We start from the raw sequence: 20,963 nt of genomic DNA on the forward strand, positions 1-20,963 counted from the left end.
TGAGGGGAAATAACAATTTCAGTGGAGACCCTTTTTTGTCGTTGGAATTGCACTGGGAAGTGGGGAAGTCATGAGTGACAACTTTGAAAAGAAATTGTGGAGGATCTTTAATGTACACTTGCATGGAAATTTCAGTGTAATTTCTTTAATCTGACACAAAAGGGTCGTCTTTATGGCTGGCTTAAGGGATTATTTGTTGGTTAAGAGGGGTAGCTTTTGTGTTTCCAACTACTTTGATCCACGTATAGGAATCTACTTTTACAACACTTCTGTTTGTTGAGTTGATAAGAAAGAGTTCTTCAGGGACCCAACATTTCCCTGTTTTTCTTACATAAGAGGAACTTTAAGTACTCTCCATTATACGCGAGAAGCAAACTATGCGATAGATTAGATTGCTAAAAAAAGTCTTAACTCTGCAAATACTTTTTTTATATTTTTTCCTGAACTCTAAAAGATTCCAGAATGTAATTTAAAGAGAGTCTTAACTTCATGTTGATTGATTTTTCTTTTCTTTTTTTTTTTTCTGGGTTGCCTTTGTTTTACCCAAAGAAAAAAAAATTAAAATGAGAATTTTGCAGCAATGTACTTATGTAACTATATGAAGATATTATATGAGAAGTGCGATCAAAATGTCACGGAGAGTATTCATGTAAATAGCAAAATCAATAAAATAGTAAAATTCCAGATGACCTGAAATGACAGAGTAAACAAAAAATCCAGAGAAGGGGCACTGAGTATTCATGAATTCATACATTTCTCATTTATTATCATATAGCAACATAAAAACATCATATTAGCAGTACTTAACAACACAGCATTAGGGTCACTGCAACTACAAGTCCCTCCAGTAGAATGGAGGGTTGCTATAGTATGTACCTACCTACGATTGTATAGATGGCACTTATTGTTTGGACAATCAGATATCTATAATTAACAACAGAGTACAGGCTTAAAGATTTCATCAGCTAAAAGAGTCAGAATGAGGTGAATCAGAAGTTTGTAGTAAATTAATCCATTTAAGCAGTAACAGAAGGCTTGAGCTTGCCTGCATCACTGTTATGGCAACCATTGTCAATCACTTCTTCCACCTTGCTAATCTCATTGGGACCAGAAGTATTCAAATTCTCTTGCTGTGTCTCAACCTGAGGTTTATCAACCTTTTCTTGATCTTTTGCACTTTCCATTTCAATTATATGCTCAGTTACTTCAGAAACATCAGGTTTTGCACCAGCATCTTTCTTGGATACTTCAGCATTCTTAGGCATATCAATAACTTCTTCAGCTTTGGCTCCTTTAGGAGGAAGAGCTTCTATTTTGGCATCTGGATCTTGTTCATCTTTATTCTCAGCTTGACTTTCCTCTAGAACATCCTTTTCTACTTCTAACTCGGCATTATCCTTCTCAATCTTTTCAGCCACTTTCATATGAACTTCATCGATTACCTCAGTTCTTTCAGGGGCATTTTCTATTTCTTTGCCATCCTTCTTTGAAGCTGATGATTTTTTACTACGCTTCCTTGGGGATTCACTTTCTGCTGGCGGTGATGCCTTGACCTTTTCACTAATTCTTGCTGATCTCCTTGGGGTCTCCCCAGTGCCCCAATCAAACTCTGAAGATGCTGGACCGCCAGGATGTGCTTTCAGATACTGTTCCAATTGTCTTTTGCTACTGATTTCTTCTCCCGTAGGGCTTGTAAATACAATCTCACTCTTCTTTGGGGTCCCAATTTTCTTGGGCATGAACTGCTAATGAACATAAACATTCTGGTTATACTGACTCAATTGACCAGTGATGCAAGTGAAAAAGCAATCAATGAACATAAATTACTACAAAAACTTTTAAACTCCCAAATCACAAATTAAGGTAATGCTGAGAAATTAAGGTGTGTATATATACATACACACACACACACACACACACACACACATATATAAATAGAAATTACACAAAATCAGCAACTGAGAAGTTCGTAATAACCATGCACAAAACAATTCTGATTCCCCCAAACAATGATCCTTACACTGGTTCAATGCTCATGCACTTTAACACTAATAGGAAAACTCTGGGTCAACCACCTACAGTGACAGAATCATGTAATTTGTATTTTCATTTTACTTAATACAGTCCAATAGAGAAATAAGTACTTTAAATGTCAAGCTTCTAGAATCATGATGTTCCAGGTAAGTGCTAAATTTGTCATCATATAATTTCAACTTCAAGAAAAACATATATGATACAGACGAGTTTTATTCTTTAGCTAACCACAATGATCACCATTCATAAGATAGCATGCCTACTTAAATTTTCATTAGGTTAATAGCTCATATACTTCAATGAGCCTACAATATCTAGTTGCAACTACATGCCTAAGTTTTGAGGTGTCATAAAAAAGATAAAGAATTAGATGGAATCCATATATCTTTTCTATTTCCCTTTTGCAATAGTGATGAGATTCAATCAAATACATGACCTTCAACTTGTGGCATTAAAATTGCCATTCCGCCAAGACAGAAGTCATGCTTGGACAACATAATTTATCCCTGATATGCTTTATAATTTTAAGAAATGAGTAGGAAACGAGACAGGGTGAGCTAAGGCAATCAAGTAACATCATTAATCCTTCCTTGGGATACAAATGCCAGTAAAGTAACAAACTTACAGATCAGCAAAACCATTCACATCTCTGGATGCTGTGCCAATAACAGCACGTCCAAATCAAGCATTTGTTAGAAGACTTTATATGAGACTTTATTTCAATATCCAATTCTATATAGGAGGAAACTTAGAAACTGTTTTAGCCCTTTCTTTCATGCTAAAAACATCACATCACACAGGGAAGATTTGCTATTTAGTCTTTGACATAGCTGGCATGCCAGAGAGAAAATCATTTCTCCACATGAATGTCTACACTCAAGTACACAACAAAGCCTTCTCTGATAAAAAGTTAAAAACAGTAAACTCGAAATTCTTTTCAAGTCAAGAAGTAAAAATACAGTGACCAGTAGCATACTGTTCACATCATCAAAATCAGTCAGTCATATACAATCAATAGAATGCCCCAGGACTCTAAAAGGTTTTTTTTCTTACCATAACAAAAACACAAGGAAATATAACTTTTTGGCAGGTTCATATAATTTAATGTCAACAAATAACACAAAATTGGGTATTTCAAAATTAAAATATGTTGTTTCATTATGGCATTCCCTCTCGGACAAGCAAATTGCCCACAGAACTCTTTCAACCCTAAGTGCAGCAATTCAAAATAATTCATGGACTTCATCTCAATGCCCTGGATCGGTTACACAGACAATAGAAACCAAAAAAAAAGGACCATTGTGATTTCCCAAAGGCCCAGTCAGTTGTCAGTAATATTTATAACTAAACACTAGAGGAAAGACTGTCGGCAGAATGCAAAAGTAGTCATTCTAGCAAACACAAACAAATACACCACTACTTCTCACAAATGTAGAAACACAAAAAGCGAATTCTAGCCATATAAAAGCTAAATAATCAACTTTCGATTTAAGAAACAACAATAACTTAACGCGTAATTCAACATAAACATCATAATAAGCCTGAAAACCCTAACTTAAGTTTTATTAATGTACTGTACCAAATTGCACAAGCAGGAAAAAAAAAACCCCATTAAAATTACAGAAGCAGAAAAAAAAAAAGCAAAAAATATCACACCCAGTAACAGTAACCATACGAAACAAGCAAACACATAATTAACAACCAACCAGTAAGACCTAAAAACACCATAAAAAGTACGAAAAACAAAAAAAGACGCATATTAAAAGAGAAAGAAAAGAGTGAATGAATAACCTTCTTCTTCCAACCAGAAGGCGCTGGAAGTTCTAAGCAAACAACTTCTTCATTTGCAGTCTCTGCGCTTGTCATTCCACCTACCAATTTCACATACAATTACTGAAACATATAAAAAATAATAATAATAATAATAACCAACACCAACAAAATACTCACTCACCCTCTCTGTGATCTCGGCCTGCTTGTTCCTGTAATGATTAATTAATTTTACTCCTCTTGACCTTAAAATTTATGTCCTTCACTTTGCAATGATGGTGGAATTTGTTTTTCAACAAAACATGTCAAAGGAACTGTAGCTGAACAGCCACGTTTTGTTCTTTCACCCTCTCTCCCACGCAAAATGCAACGAGCCTTGAGAGTTTTTCTCCGCTAACTGGGTTGGATATTTCATGCGCGTGACGATGGCCGTTTTGAAGTGACACCTGTCTTTGCCCTCCATTTGGATCTATTTATTACTGATCCCACAATTTCAATAAATAAAGTTAGTTAAAGTTGAAAAAAAAAACATCCGTCGGCATATATAAAATATGTTATAATATAATTAGATATTATTTTATTATTAATTTAAAATTATTTAATTATATATAATTTTATTATTTAAATTTTATAGTAGAATTTTTTAAATAGTATTAAAATTCAAACCGATTGGTCCGGTGATTAATTATTAATCAAATCTATTTTGATTAAAAATCATTTTTTAAATTGGATTGGATTAAATTATACAGTTTAAATAATTAGATTAAATAAAAAAATTGGGTCTCTCTCTCTCTCTATGTGTGTGTGACAGAGAGAGAGAGAACTTAATCGAGATAGGTCCAAGAAATGAAAAATTGATGATAATTAATTGACAGATGAAAATTCAGTCATAGTGAAGATATTGACAGGGACAAGAAACCCCTCTCTAGTAGCTGGTGAGTGGTGGAGGAAGGACCTTCTTCCTATTAACATTTAATTATAATGCCATTTGTTTTGTAACATTGCTTTCTTCATGGCCCATGCCTTATTTCCCACAAATGTCACATAAGTGTTCTCGTGGGCAAAGCCTTGAAGCCCATTGTTGGTGGGGAACCAAGACTCAACCCTCCACCCGGTGGGCCTCTATTTGACGTGGAATACAGGGAGATATCAACTTGCCATGTAATCCAACTCAAACTTCACTTGCTGCTTCTCATTTTTCTTTCACCAATAAAATTATTTATATAATTTTTATATATAAATAATAATATATTATTATATAATTAAATATTATTTTATTTTTAATTTTTAATTATCTAATTATATAATTATATATTTTTATTTATATATAAAATTATATATATAATATTATTCTTTTTTTCGTGTTTGAAAAAAAAAAAACTCATTATCCTCATCGTCAACTTCGTTACAACAACACCCAAATAAGTATTTTACCCAAACTCGGATGAAGTGACAGCTTTTTACTTTTTTAAGTTTAAAAATTTATTTTATCATTTATCTATTAATTTTGATAATAAAAATTGTTTGATCTTAATATAAATTATTATTTTATTCTTTTAATGCCTTTAATATTCAATTCAAATATTAATTATCAATTTATTTTATTTTAATTAAATTACATAAAAATGCCTAAAACTAATTTTAAATTTTAATTATGATTACATTGTTTTATTTTCTTCTCCTCCTCCGCTTCACTGGTGTTCCTCATCGCAACACCAATAAATTCTCCTCAATGTACAAACTACCAATGTGCCATCATTTTGTAATTTTAATGGAGGATTAGAATGTGACAACACTGTTGAAGTTTTATGGTTATCAGAATAGAGGTTGGGCAACACCGTCATCACCACTACAATCATACCATCATTTTGTTGTCTTCATCACTAACATTGATTAAGATGTGATTTGACCATCGTGACTCAAACAATACCACTCAAATGGGAGAAAGAGCAATTTGAACAAGGAAATACACGTCGACATTTGTCAGAAACCTAAATCTTTGTGGGTTATGGTAATTTCTTGGATGGTTATAGGGAATTTCAATTTTGTTCTTGGATCCCATGAAAGGAAGGTGGATGCCCACTTCAATTCCTTCAACAACTTCCCACTAAAACCACAACCAACCTTTGCGCCACTTCTTCTCAATCTCTCAACAATTTTAGTTCAAGGGGGCTTTAGGCTATGATCTTTGAAAAAATTGAGATTTTGATGATAGTGGACAATGGTATTAGACCAAAACTAAGATAAAGAGAAATATTAAAATATTAAAAATAAAGAGAGAGAAAATGCAAAATTTTAACTTTGTAATAAGCTTGTAGGGCGAAAGTAGCTTCAAGCCAAAAACTTTGCTGATGGTGGTGAATCAGTGATTAGGAATTAAAAAAAAAAATGGTGATACGAAAGTCTAATGGAAAATGAAGTTGCATTCTCTATTTATTGAAAGTGATGAGTTCAGAGAGGGTGGAAGAGATGTTGAGTATGTTGTCGAGGATGCTAAAGATCAAGGATGGGGAATAGAGGTAGGAAAAGATAATGAAAGGAGGGGATTGAAGAAAAAACACAAGAGAAAAGAGTAAATGAATAAAAGATGAGAAAAAGATTTTTAAAAGAAATAAATTTCCCGTTATATATCTAATATCTAATAGATGTTAAAACATATTAGAAGTCTAAAGAATTTACATGAATTGACGATTCTATCATTTCACTTAACGATTTTTATTTACGAAATTAACAGATTGTAGGAAAATAAAATTTTAAACTTAAATATAGAAAACAATGTTTCATAAAAGTTTAGGTGGGAAATAGTCATTGGGGTCACGGTAATAAACACATACGTCTGGCCTAGGAATTTTACGAACTTTCCTGAGGCTCTGGCCTCAACATCGAAGTAATAGGCCTCGTTCCATGTTTTATCATGCTGAAACGCCCCTGCATTGGGCTGACAAAACCCAACAGCATAGCGGCAAAGAAATTAAGCGACTTCTCTGCTGAATTGGATTTGAACAATGGTGAATTAATTATGTGTTTATTGGTTACACCTTCTGAACCCTGGTTCAAATGTCGAATGCAGTATTAGTAGGTGGTCGAGGTATCTATCAATAAAATCATCGGTATATCAGGTAAGTTTTCCTGTATTCGTTGTCTATGATCCCCGTATATTACAGAATAATATCAAGGAAAACATGCAGCGGAGCAGGTTGCTTGATAAATAATTGCAGGAACTCTGTGTAATTCTGTACCATTTGTTGGGCCACGAGCATTGTATTTAGGAAAATATTTGAGGATCTACAACTTCGAAAATGTTAACAAGGACAGGCAAATGCACATGGATTGTAAGAGTACCAACAAAGTTCTCAGCCCTCAGGAAAATTGTACTGCTTCTTTTGCTACTGTTTTACATTGGCTAGAAAAGCACAAACATATATATATATATTCAATGCTGTTCTGGTTAGGATTGGATATGAAATGAATTGAGTCTGAGTATTTTTTAACTCAAGTTTGGTTTGAATAAAAAATAATTTGATTCAAGTTCAGTTTAAATTCATTGACCCAATATAAATGATGGTTCAAGTTCGGTTCGAATGAAAATGGTTCGATTTGAGTTTAGCTTAAATTTATGGTTCGAATATGTGGCTTAGATTTGTGATTTAAATTCATGACTCATTGACAAAACGACACCGTTTAATAATTATTTAACATAATTCGAGTTGAGTTACAAGCCAAGTTTAAACAAAACCGAATTATCTATCAAGCGCACGAGTCAAACCAAACTAAACTTTCTCTATTTCGAGTTCAACTTAGTTTTAAAAATGAGTCGAACCTCTAAATTTGAATTTGGTTCATGTTCAAAATAAACGAATTTGAACCAAACTAAATCGAACCGAGTCAATTTTTGAACCTGAGTTAGCTCGATTCGGATCGAACACTACTTTTGATAGAGGTAGTGTTTGTCAACCTTCGTATTCATTTAATGGGGACTAAAAATTGTTACACAGCCACCAAGCTAGCTTACCCATCACTACAGACTTCTTTTTCTTAGAAACATGTCAAATGTGTTTCACAGTTGCCACAATTTTGATTAATATCATTCGAAATAGAAGCAATTTCAATGTGCTTCTTATTTTAAATGAGGTCTATATATCAAACTGAATAAAATATCAGCAGGTCTCAAGATATCAAAGGGAAACAATGATTTACCAAGAAACCAGACTTTCATCAATCTCTCGTTAAGGGAGAGTAGCCAAAGTTGCATTGTGATCCAAGCGTATATGATTTTTACTTGGTGTTAGCTGATGAATTTTCGTTACCAACTGATATATGCAATTTTGAATCTTGCGTAAGATAAATTAGGGTAATGATGGTAAAGATTCTTGGCCAAAAGACTTGTTCCCACCCAAGGTTAGGTGTAACTCTAAACTCTTGTTCTCCAACTTTCAAAAACTCAAAATCTTACTTATAAATAAAATTCTGTTAAAATTCTCAGTTAAAATTAAGAGCAAAACCGTTATTTAACAAAAAATTTTAAGAAGTAAAGTTTTATCACATTTCCCCCTCTCAATTTAAAAATCTAACAATTTTTTTCATCAAAAGTTTGAAAAGTGATAATATCACCCTTAGGATTTTGAAATCATCATCGGAGACAACGAAATTCGTTATCTCAGACTACTTTTGTCCTCCCATCTAGGTTATTTCTCCTTACCGATCAAACACATACCTCTAATTAAAGTGATTTTTTTCAACGAAGACAAAATCATCTTCGCCATAGTATCTTCATCTTGAGGGAGGGCAAATGCAGCCGGAGATGGCAAAGTTCATTGTCTCTGTTGATGGTTTCAAAACTAGGTTTCAAACTTTGGGAAAATTTTATTAGATTTTCAAATTGGAAGAGGGGGCAGGGGGAAGGGAATGTGATAAAACTTTAGTTTTAAAGTTTTTTTTAAATGATGGTTTTGTCTTTAACCTTAATTAAGAATTTTAATAGAATTTTGTTTATGGGTGAAACTTTGGGTTTTTTATGATTGGAAGGTGGTAATTTGGGGTTACATCTAACCTTAGGTGAGAACAAGTCTTTCAGCCAAGATTCTTTATTGAATCTTGATATCCACTATGATGATATAAGATAATTGCAAATAAAGAGTTAGACAAGGAGTGATTTTTATAATGTGATTCATATTGTATTGCTTGAGAGACTTCATCCACGATTAGAACATCAATGACTTTAGGGGAATGCTCCAACAAAGTATGTGTATAAAGATTACAAGAAAGTGTCGATTGAATGAAGTAGAATCAAGAAACAAAAATGGAAAACCCTAGAGCTTTATCGAAAGAGAGAAGAAATTTGTATAACCTATTATTTTTATTAAATTGACTAAAAAGTTATATGAAAGAAATTATATTTGAATTTATACTCTCTCGAATCTTATGTGGCAATCCGAATGAAAGCATAACCAAAAAACATTGATCTTTTACAAAGAAAGACATACCAACCCCAATTCTCAGTTGTAGTATTTCATTATCTGGACCAGTAACCAACTACTAGCAGTATGTGCGATCTGTATGGTGAAAATGTACAAAACATGGGCACATTGGAAAAAATATAAAAAATCCCTACCATGCACATCACAGAAACTAGGCAAATATCCAATAACCCCACATATATTGGAAACTATACAAAACCCTCTACCACTCGCATCACACATGTTTAGTAAAAATCCAAAAACCCTGACCTGCATTTGATTTCACCATATGCTACCTCTGTAGTCACTATGAATCACAGAGAGTGATGAATAATCAATCAAAATCTCCCACTTTCAAACATTGGTTTCTTACTCGTGCAAAGGAACTCTTTCTTGGCAACTTGGACAACTTATAACGATGTTTGTCCCGCATCTCACTACGAAGATCGGGATCTTTATAAAAGGCTTTAGAAAGCTTTCGTCTTCATATTTAGTCGCGAACACAAAACCATTCACAAATTTCATGAATATCACAGATGATTCAAGCTATATCACACCATAAAAATCACATATCAAAACCTATGAAAAATTTCTAAATCTCAATATTATAAGCTATGGTGAGTTGGAATGATATATTAATTTTCTCCCTATTTCAATCACTGAAAATGACTAAAATTGATAAAGATCTCATTGAAAATTGGTATATGTGATTTGTTTTCGCTATACAGGTTTAACACGTGTTTTCAATCGTGAAAATTAAAATTAAGACTTGTTTATATATAGATAATTTTATCAAGTGTAATGTGTGGTAACTAGGCTGAATAATTCATTTTCAGTTGATCTACCTTTAACTTAGTGAGTAGACATGCAAACCAACTAGAGAAAAGAAAACCGCCATTTCTCCTTATAACAGTTATAATTCTATTGAGTATTGATTGGATACTGGGTAGTGAAACTAACTAAAGCAGAGCCTCTCTTTCTACTTTCTCGTATAGAGGAAGTATCCAAATCAAGATAGCCAGCCAACATCAAATTTTGACCCTCAAAAACACAGCATGCACATACTACATGAGGACTGTTCTAAACTTTTTAACCTCAGATTGGGAAAGATGGAGACACAGTTAAGGGTAAGTTGAAGGTAGCTTAAATGGTCAACACGTACAGCTTAGACTTTATTTGGATAGAGACAACTGCTCTCTTATTAGCCTCATAAAAAGATGAAATTATTAATTATTATGACAGAGGAAAGAGAGAAGAGGAAGAAGATGAATGTATATTTCTCACGGGCAAAAGTTCCATTCCTTAAAGAAGAGACCATAACATAATTACTACAATTCAATTAATAACCATTCATCTCTAATTAAGCTGATTTCAAGAAGGGAAATTTCATAAACACCCCCATTAATCTATTTTCAATCACTCCCATTAGATTTGCAAACATTTATTCAACTCCAGCAACATTTTTTCAACTCAAATCGACTAGCCCTCAAAGTGTAGTTTGAATGACAAACGAGTGAAATTCTAAGTATGAGAGCAAAGGTTCAAATCCTTTCCGATGACATTTTAAGATAAGACTCTTAACTTAATACAATGGATGTAAGTCCGATCACTAGACCTAAAATTTCACTTGTTTAGTGTGATCGGTTCAATCCTGAAAGAGGAATTTAACTTAAGTAAGGTTCTCTTATTACCAAAAAAAAAAATTTATTCAACTCCACCTACTGTTTAAAAACAAGGAACTATGACTACCATTTGGAATATTTGTATAGTGTTTAGGTGAGAGCCACTCTTGTATAACTACATAGACTACCCATTTGGAATTGAATCAACTATATCAAACAGATAAAACTTTGGATCCAATAATTGATCATACAACCATTTCACTATATAAGTCAAAGGTTTGATCTTGATATGTTGCTAGCGAATTTGAAACCTAAGCCCCCATACTTGGGGATTCTATATCCTTTAACTCAAGCTATCATTTGGAGGCTACATATCTTATTTTCTTATGAATCTGGAAAAAGTACTTTTGTTCTTACATTGAAGAATGATGTATTCAAAATTGATTTAAATTTTATAAGGGTGTCATTGTTGATTTTAATTTATGTGGGAGGTAAGACAAAGAATAGGGGTGGGTTGTAGGTGTCAATGTCCTTGTCCTCGCTCATTTGGCCAATAAGGGATGAAAATTAAGAATGACCACGAAATATGACAGATCATTGGTATTAAATACCAGCTGCTCTCTTTATCTGCAAGTTTTAGTTTTTATATAGAGGCTTGACATGAGATGAATTACAAAGTGAAAAATCTACACACCTCTCAAGATCATCTTCATTTATGTTAGCTACACGACTTTAAGGACCACAGGCATTCTTTTTTTTTTATCAAATTTTTATGTGACTAATGAATACTCAAAGCATCAACAACAAAGATATATATCTAACAAATATTTATGAGGAGATTAATCAGTACTTCCCTGTAAACTCAAATGAAATATAAATTAAAGAGGTAGATAGAGGGTTTAAAATTTGTCTGTAAAAAGTCATACAACTATAAAAATGAATCATATATATAATATAAACAATATTATATGTATCTATTTGGAGTGTACAGATTTGAATATACTTATGTTTATCATCACGTGATTGAGTTTTATTTTATTTTTAATTTAAAATCATCTAATTATATGATAAAATACATTAAATATATATATATATATATATATATATATATATATATATATATATATATATATATATATATATATATATATATATATATATATTTATGTATTCAAAATGGGTATACAAAAATTTATAGATGTAATATTAATTGAAGAAAATGGATGACAATAAGCGTGGAGTCATATATTATATAAGGAAATTAATTAAACACATACATGATATCCCATTAAATTATAATTCTTAATTTAGATAAATATATTACAAGGCTGAGTCTATCATAATTCAATTTATGGACAAAATATTTGACTTTTAAGGACAAATTTTTTATTTTTAAAGACGGTATTTACTTTTAAGAGCCAATTTTTAACTTGCTGGGACGAATATTTCTTGCCCAGTTCAGTTGTATCTACTAAAACAAAATTAAGCACTTCAGGTGATGGTCTGATGTTCCCATTTTTGCCTGGTGGAGTCTGCCTTAATTTTGCTATATATATGAGATTAACTGTTTTCCTGATTGCAAAATACTAACTGTATGAACATGATATATGGATAACTCATAAAATGTCCAATACATATACATATGTATGTATGTATGTATGTATGTATGTATGTTTAGGTAAGTCTGATGAGAGTATTTATTGTAGCAGACATGGAGAGAGATGGGAGCTAAAGCAGGAAGCTGACTCCATCATCAAGTTGGGTAAGTGGACAAAGAAGAGATCCTAATAGTGTTATATTTTTCTCATCTTCTCTGCTGTCCATATTTGTGAGGTGCTTTTATGGTGTTTGTCCTCTTCCAAACATCTAATTTATGCTATTAAATACAATTTTCTTAGAGGTAATTCTAATTGAAAAGATTGATTCGTGGATGTTAGCAGTCTTAATTAGCCATAAGCACTTCAGTACAAGAATCTAATACTATTGGATTCTCAAGCTCATAATTTATATGCTGATGCTTCCTGACCCATCCAAAATTATTAGCTTTTTCTATTCAAATATAAACAATTGCATATATATATAAGCACATGCCTAGCATCAATCTTAATATGGAGAATCTAATAACACTAGGAAAAAAAAAAACTTTAATAAGAGGAAAATTTTTTCTATTACTGTTGTTAATACACTTTTAAATGAGAGAAGGTATAACAATGGTTGATGATAGGAAATAAACTTTTAACAATTATTTTTCTTCTTTTTTAAGTTATAAATTTATTTTTATTTTAACGAGAGTATAAATAATCAGTAATTAAAATTATAAAAAAATACTTATAATAATCAAATATTATCCTCATTATTTTTTTCTTACTAATACTATTTTTTTTTTGTAGTGTAAATAATACATGTTTGTTTCATTTCTTGATTAATGAGTTTTTTTTTTTTACCGTTTCTTCAGGGTTAAACCAATCATATTGAACAGATAAAACTTTGACAGCTATATCAAATAAAGTTAAGAGTTTGATCATATGGCTATAAAGAGTCTCAAACCCAAGTTTCTCTCTTCGAAATTACACATATTTTGCCATTCAAACTACCCCTTGGATCACTACATTAGTACCTTGTTTGCGAAAGAATTAAACTTTTTTTTTTTTAACAACTGATATAGATAATCACTATACAGTAATGGATTACTTCTTCAATGCAAAAATCTTTACAAGAAAGGTTTTACGGTTGATACATCAGTGGTGGAACTAGCTAGATTGGGATCATGTTATTTGCTAATTTGTTGATAAAGAAAAAACAAATTATTAATATTTTTTTATATCACCAATTTGAGTACTACATCTCACATTCTAGTATTGAAATCTGATTATTTTGAATTTTTTTCAAAATTAATTTTTGATCAACTATTTATAAAAGTAATTATCTTACAATCTCCCTTGAATACATAAGGAAGATTATTTTCAAATATTGATTACAAAAAGAAAAATATCCTGTTTCAATTCAACTTACAATTTAATAAAAAGATATTAATAATCTTATTATATATTTTTTGTTTTAATATTAATGTAAAACATATATGTTAAAGACAATATGATTTGATACTAAACCGTTTATTTAATACTAAATGGACCATACTAAATAGCTAGAATTCTTAGTTTAATAATCGATCTCATAATTTTTATACCATCTAAATCAAGAATTTAAGCTTATATAATTTGGTTGTAAGGTTAAATCACAACAAAATTATACCCTTTTGTACGAGAGTTTTTGATTGATCTAGTCATACAATAAAATAATTTAATTAACCATAATTAATTCTTGTAATTATGAAGGACCAAAAAACTTGAAGTACGGAAATGCATACAAATATATATAGACAAAAATAGAAAAAAAATTAAAATAGGCAGAGATAAAAATTTCGCCCCCTTAGTCCGCTGTAGGTGTAGCAGGGCAGAGAGGTGAGGAGAGAGTGGTCGCTCTCATTTCATCATAATAACAACAAACCCATCTGGACTCAGAGATTAGATTTGCCATCACTAATGCTTCCAAAACCCTAACTCTGTTATCCTCTCCCTATTGCCCTTCCTCAGTGCTACCCCTAATTTCCCTCTTTACCTCGAATACCCGCTTAAATTTTATTTTTTTACCATTGCAGCAGGCCCCAGCTTACATGGGCACTACTAATCCCACTTTACCCTCGTCTCTCACTCAAAACTCTTTAGATCCTATTCTATGTTATTTATCTATATAAAGGAGTTTAATTAACTGTTATGATACAGACATTGCCCGGTTTCAAAGCAAGGGGTATAGGGAGAATAAAAGCTACCTTTTTATCTCCTATTGGTGTTGGGTTGTGTTGTGTTCTTTGTTTTCTCCTTCTTCCTTGGCTGATTTCTTCTCTCTTTCTTCTTCATCTTCTTGGGTTAACGAGCCTCTTTTTGTAAGTTAATTGGGTGGAAAGACATGTCGAGCTGCACCGATGCTGGTCCCGAGCAACTTTGCTACATCCCTTGCAACTTTTGCAATATAGTTCTTGCGGTATCTGATCTGCAACTCTCTTCTTTCTTTAATGGGATCTGCTTTTTCAGTTTTTATCAGCCCTCCACTAACGTTTTTTGTTTGTTTTCTAGTCTTTCTCCATGTACACCCAACAAGAAACAACATTTTAGATCACGATAAAAGCTATAGTCTTTGCTTCTGTGATCAGTTCCTCGTGCTATATCACTAAAATTTTGTTGATTTTCTCTCTGAAGTTTCTTGATTTTGTTACAGTCAGGTCTCCATCGTTAAGACTTTCTTTTTCCTCCTCCTTATGCAGTCAAAAAAGGAAGTCAGACCTAAAGGTCCAGAGGGATTATATCTGAAATATAATATTATTTTGATAAAACTGCAGAGTTTTTTAACGTTAAAACAAGTATTGGATGATAAGATGATGAAGACTACTTGATAACCCTTTGATTTACTTGTGCGTGGCATATCTTTCCCTCCCCAAAGCACAAAACTGCACAAAACCACAGCCACAACCAGCTTCAACTTGGTGCTGTTTACTGCAGATCAACTTTCCCCATCTTTAACTAATCAGAAAAAACAAAATCAAACTTCTCAGTTTCCCGATGATCTGGGCTATTTTCACGGCCCCTAAATTTTAATGTTTCGACAACTGAAAGATTTGTTATTGTAAGTTAATTATTGGATGCGCTGCGCAGGTGAGTGTTCCTTGCAGCAGTTTGTTTGACATCGTGACCGTCCGATGCGGGCACTGCAGTAATCTATGGTCCGTGAATATGGCAGCTGCGTTTCAGTCACTTTCATGGCAAGATGTTCAGGTGATACAGTTTATGGTAAAATAAATATATAATATAAATTAAACCTCTATATATCGCATTGTTGAGCTTACTTTAGGGCATTTATAGCCTCAGAAATCTAGGGTTTCTTGGGTCTACTTCTTTCGAGGAAATCGAACCATTCAGGACCTAAATCGAGTCTTTCAAAGCATTTCTCTCTGAGGGGTTTGCTGCAGGGAAGCCTAGCAGCCGCCATAGCTAAACCTATTTTATTGCTTTTTCTAGAGCTGGGTCTTGCGGCTGCAGTTGTTTGATGCGTCAGGACCTGTCCGCTAACCCCCCATTAAGTTTCAGCACTTCTCACTAGGGTTTTCCTTTACTTTCTTGAGCCGCTTTTTGAAGAATACTTCCTTGATTTGATTGACATGAATGTTGGGTTTCTAGGTTTAATGATTTCTTTAATTTTCAACACCTTTGTCCTCTTCTTTGGAAACAAAACCTAGCGAAACTGGGGTTTTGAGATCTTTAAGCCCTTGATTCTACTACTGTTTAACTGGGTTTAATAAGATTCTGCTTTTTAACTCAGATGTTACAAATCTAACCGATTCAGTCACTTCAAAGCTTGTTTTTCTTCCCTTTTCTCTGTCCATTTCTCTCTCTCTCTCTCTCCTATTATTGGGAACACACGCATAAGAGTTAACAAAAATTGAGGCTCTTAGTGAGAAGCTTGTTCCTTAGTAAAAAAGGCAATGGCATTAAAAAGAGTATCAACATCTTCCATTACAATTTCATGTGTTGAATACTGGTTTATAACCTTTGGTAAATGGTAATTAGACATGCATCTTTTATTTTGCTGTTAAATATTAGTTATATTATTAAGTTTAAACCATTTCATAGGCCCCCAACAACACGCCAGATTACAGAGTTGACTTGGGTTCCTCCTCCAAATGCAACAACAAGATATCACTGCGACCACCAACTCATCATGTGCCTGAGGAAAGGGTTGTCAATCGACGTGAGTCACCACATACCTTTCTAGTTCAGGCACCTCTTTGTTTAACACTTTTCTCTTCCCTAAATATGATTGTATATGGTTAAAGTTCATGTATGCATACGATTCATGTGCGGCTGATTTCATGTTTCAGCTCCCGAGAAGAGGCAGCGAGTACCTTCTGCCTATAACCAGTTCATAAAGTAATGAAACTGCAATCACCTTCTTTCTTGTTAATTTAATGTCTTCTGCCTGAAATCTTTATATTTACTAAAGGAAAAATTTGTAATGTAGAGAGGAGATCCAAAGGATCAAGGCTAATAACCCAGATATCAGCCACAGGGAAGCTTTCAGTACCGCTGCAAAGAATGTAAGTGGTCCATATATACATTGTTGAAACTCAAAAAATTGAAAATTATTTCCATTGTTACTAAGAAATCCCATATTTACTTATATTTTCTAGTGGGCACACTTCCCTCATATCCATTTTGGGCTGATGCTGGAGGCCAACAACCAACCTAAGCTGGATGATGTAAGTACCTGGGTATTTCGTTATTAAGAATATATAATTTCTCAATTACCCACCAGATGTCCTGGGGGAAAATTTTTTTCACGTATGGCCACTGATATTTGAAAGCAACAGCTCAAGCCTCGAGTTATTAATATTTTCATAACTTTCATACAAGCATGCCATATATCCTTGCCCTTGCTATTAATACATTCATCGTTTTCGATGAATTTTTACAGGCTTCTGATAAGCGTCTCGTGTCAAGGGCAGCCCTCCTGAATAAATGAAGGATGTTGTTCAGTTTTCAAGAGCACTGCTGCAGTGAAGTGTGAGCTCCGGCAGTAAAGAAAGTCGACTGAAACTTAATGACTTTATATTCTTCTTCACTGTTTATTTGTCTCGAGTACGTTGTTTAATTATTTAATTAGGTCATGTTAAGCTACTTTTCGTTGGCTGTCTTTGTTGATCAATGGCTTTTCAATTAAAGATATTTTGACTTTAATGACTTTCAAAACATTTTTACGAGAGTATTTATGCTGGGATTAAAGAAATAATTTTTTTATTTCCGTACAAGCATGCTAGGTTCCAGTTTGTATTTAGTAGGTGACATTAGGGTTTATGTAGGTTTACCCAGGCTTTATTATTTGCGTGTGTTTCTAGGGATCAGAACTCTGACAACAAGGTGTGTGCGCGTGTGTTTATATATATATTTATATGTATGTATAAATTGTAGGTTTTAACATTCTAATATTAATAAACAAGAAATTTTTTAATTTCCTTTTGTAACTTTCCTAAGAGAGAAAATAATCTGACTCATTTTTAGGATTTTCCCATTTACTTGGACCTTCAAGGCACTGATTTGGATGATATCATGAATTGATTATCCCATATACGACATTAATAAAACTATATATATATGATTTTTATATATAAATAATTATTTATTATCGTATAAATATATATTATTTTATCTTTAAAGGATATATCATTTTTTATATATAAAAATTGTGCATATAATATTACTATATGACATTTTCCCCATTTGAATCAATGTGCTAATATATATGTACCCTCCATTGGTATTTGCTTATATATGTATTAAATTTTGTTTTTAGGGTTTAAATCCTTGAAGTAAATACATCAAATTAAAAGGCAATTCCAAATAGATATATTGTTAAATATTATCATTAGAAAAAGCGCGTATTCAAGGGGTTGTAGATGTAGGTTTCGTGGTTATCAACGGATTATCTATCTTGACATGTGATAGGTGGATGTTGTGAAGTTGAGCCCAAAAGCAATCTTTAACATCCTATAATGGAAGAGCAAGCTAGCTTGTTGAGATTTACATAAATGTCCTACTCTTCTTTGTCAGTCAAGAAATTTTATCTACAATGAAGAATTCTTAGAGATCTTGACATATTTCTCATCATTAATTTTTTTTTAACATACAGCTATATCTCTCAATTTTTTTAAATAAATTAAGCATGACTCCACTGAAGCTTCTTCCATTAGAGGAACTTGTTCGCAGTCTAAAATTTTTATGCCATTTGAAAAGAAAGGAAATCAAAGAACTTAAAAACTAATCACAGGTTCATAGTTTTCAATAGCCTCAAATCGCTTTAAAAACTTCTGACAAATGACTTAACATCTAGTAAACAAGATGACAAAGGCAGTTGATAATTTTAGAGAAAATTCATAGGAACGAGGTAGAAACAAACTTATAAGTTTCCAAAAACATAGCAACTCAGATGCCCATTTTGATTTTTTTTCTCCCCAAAGTTGCTACGAACAAACAGACAGCCTAGATCTTCAAAAGTTTAAGTATATTTGTATGTATATACATTGGTGTACTGAATGAAGAAATATTATTTGGAGTGTCTGCAATGATTTGGTGTTTGAGAAAATAAATTACTAAGAAAAGAGTTTGTGTGTCAAAGCATATAATCTAATCGCAAAATGTCATTTCTGTTTATACAGATAAATTAGTAAAAATTTTTACGCATAATTTTATTTTATATATGAGAAGATAGAGAGAGAGAGAGAGAGAGAGAGAGAGATAGCTTAATGCTTACAAGTGATAAATCATATGTATTGGTTGTGAAAAGTTAATTGATGGACCACCAATTTATTTAGGCTACTGAGAATTTCTCATATGAGAATCCTTGGCATAATTAAAAGCACTAAAGCTATAGAAAACACTTTTGCAGGAACATGGATTCGATTTTGATTTTATTGAGTGGCTGAGTAGGGCATTTGTGTATAACTGGTCAAAGTTTATCATTACTTTGATCAAAATCCATAGCTTTTGTAAGTTTCATATGCAATTAAAAGAAAAAAGATTGTTTTCCTTGTAAATAAGAAAATAAAGCTATGTCTATAAACAAATCATATGATGGTTTCTTTTTTTTTTGTTTTAAAATTACCCAATCACATGTTATTATATCAGATTGTATGAATACGTTAATAAAATTTGTTTCTATATACAATATCACTCTATATAATATATAATAATACTATGAATATTCTCTTTGAGTATACAAATGTGTACACACTTGATGTATATCATAATGTGATTAGATGATTTTGAATTAATAATAAAATAATATTCAACATATGATAATACATATAATCATATACTAATTTGTATACACAAAATGGGCACGCATAGTATTGCTCTATAATATACATGTTATAATCATTCAACTAAATCAATGTGAGGGAGGGGGCTAGGGCCATTGACCCCCGCCCTTATGTTTACAATTTTTCTAGTACTTTATTTAAGAAACATTTTACATAGTTATAAAGAGTGGTTATCTCAAAATTGAATGTCAACTTTGCCATCATATCAAGTGAAGTGGGGAGGTGGTCTCCATTGGTCGACATTTTATCATTTGTAAGATAAACGATGCCCATCAGAAAATTGAATAATTCAATAATGCATTTAAAAAACACACACATATATACATCTTGAATTAGAAGGTAACCAATATTGAATAACTATTTATAGGCTTGCTTTGTTTGTTCGACCAAATTCACAAGTCTTAAACCATGTTTAAAACACATATTATGAGGCCAAACTTTGGCTTTAATTACTGAATATTGAGGGAAGCATGAATGTGATAGTTTTAGACATTTTCATATGGAAAAAATTATTCAGTAAAACTATGTATATAAATTTACACGTATATAATTAAATATATGGTTAATATATCAAGAACATCGTTTAAATTAGATTGTCATATTGATCCGAATCAATCATACTGAATAAAAAAAACCCTGAATCTAGTAATTGACTCTATAATTACTCAATCAAATAAATCAAAATTTTAATTTTGATATAATATTTTTAAAAAAAAAACTTAAATTTATTCCCGCTTGTATTTAAAAAAATATATATATTTTTCAACAATACATACTATTTGGATTGCTCACATAATTTTAATGTTTAACTTTTGCCAGTATAAAATAAAATGAATAATGATTGAAGACCTCGGGATCTGAACTGGATTGTAGTAGATTTCAAGCTGGCAATCGAATAAATATAAATATAAAAAAAGAGGAGAAAATGGTGGTGGTGGGCATGGCAGTAGTCAGGAATACGGAGGATTGCTGCTGCTGCTGCTGCTCTGCGGAAAATGATTCTGACATTAGAATCTGAAACGTCAAATTCAAGTCTGTCAAACGCATTCACTTCTCCCACTCACTTTCTCTCTCCATTCAAACACCAATCAATCAGAGGAATGTTGCTGTCCTTTTAACGTGTTCCTACACCATAACCACACCACACGGACCCAA

General features: G+C 32.3%; 2 protein-coding genes across 5 annotated transcripts; one reads left to right on the forward strand and one right to left on the reverse strand.

Moving 5' to 3' along the window:
* Positions 1-737: 737 nt before the first annotated feature.
* On the reverse strand, positions 738-4,244 carry LOC123200851 (methyl-CpG-binding domain-containing protein 10-like). Of its 4 annotated transcripts, none has more exons than XM_044616240.1 (3): positions 3,989-4,244; positions 3,826-3,905; positions 738-1,745 (listed from the first exon to the last, which is right to left on the reverse strand). In XM_044616240.1, the coding sequence occupies exons 2-3, from the start codon at positions 3,898-3,900 to the stop codon at positions 1,017-1,019; spliced, it is 804 nt and encodes a 267-aa protein (XP_044472175.1). In that variant the 5' UTR covers positions 3,901-3,905; positions 3,989-4,244; the 3' UTR covers positions 738-1,016. The 4 variants fall into 4 exon arrangements, with proteins under 4 accessions (XP_044472175.1, XP_044472176.1, XP_044472178.1 ...); XM_044616241.1 differs by having other exon boundaries at positions 3,985-4,221; XM_044616243.1 differs by having other exon boundaries at positions 738-1,742; positions 3,985-4,215.
* Positions 4,245-14,622: 10,378 nt separating this feature from the next.
* LOC123199989 (axial regulator YABBY 5-like) lies at positions 14,623-17,684 on the forward strand. The gene is made up of 7 exons (XM_044615055.1): positions 14,623-14,923; positions 15,592-15,711; positions 16,567-16,684; positions 16,815-16,863; positions 16,955-17,030; positions 17,124-17,192; positions 17,408-17,684. Exons 1-7 carry the CDS (start codon positions 14,849-14,851, stop codon positions 17,453-17,455), a joined length of 555 nt encoding a protein of 184 aa, XP_044470990.1. The 5' UTR covers positions 14,623-14,848; the 3' UTR covers positions 17,456-17,684.
* Positions 17,685-20,963: the final 3,279 nt, after the last annotated feature.

This window comes from Mangifera indica, chromosome 17 (genome assembly GCF_011075055.1).
Source record: "Mangifera indica cultivar Alphonso chromosome 17, CATAS_Mindica_2.1, whole genome shotgun sequence".
Taxonomy (NCBI): Eukaryota; Viridiplantae; Streptophyta; class Magnoliopsida; order Sapindales; family Anacardiaceae; genus Mangifera; species Mangifera indica.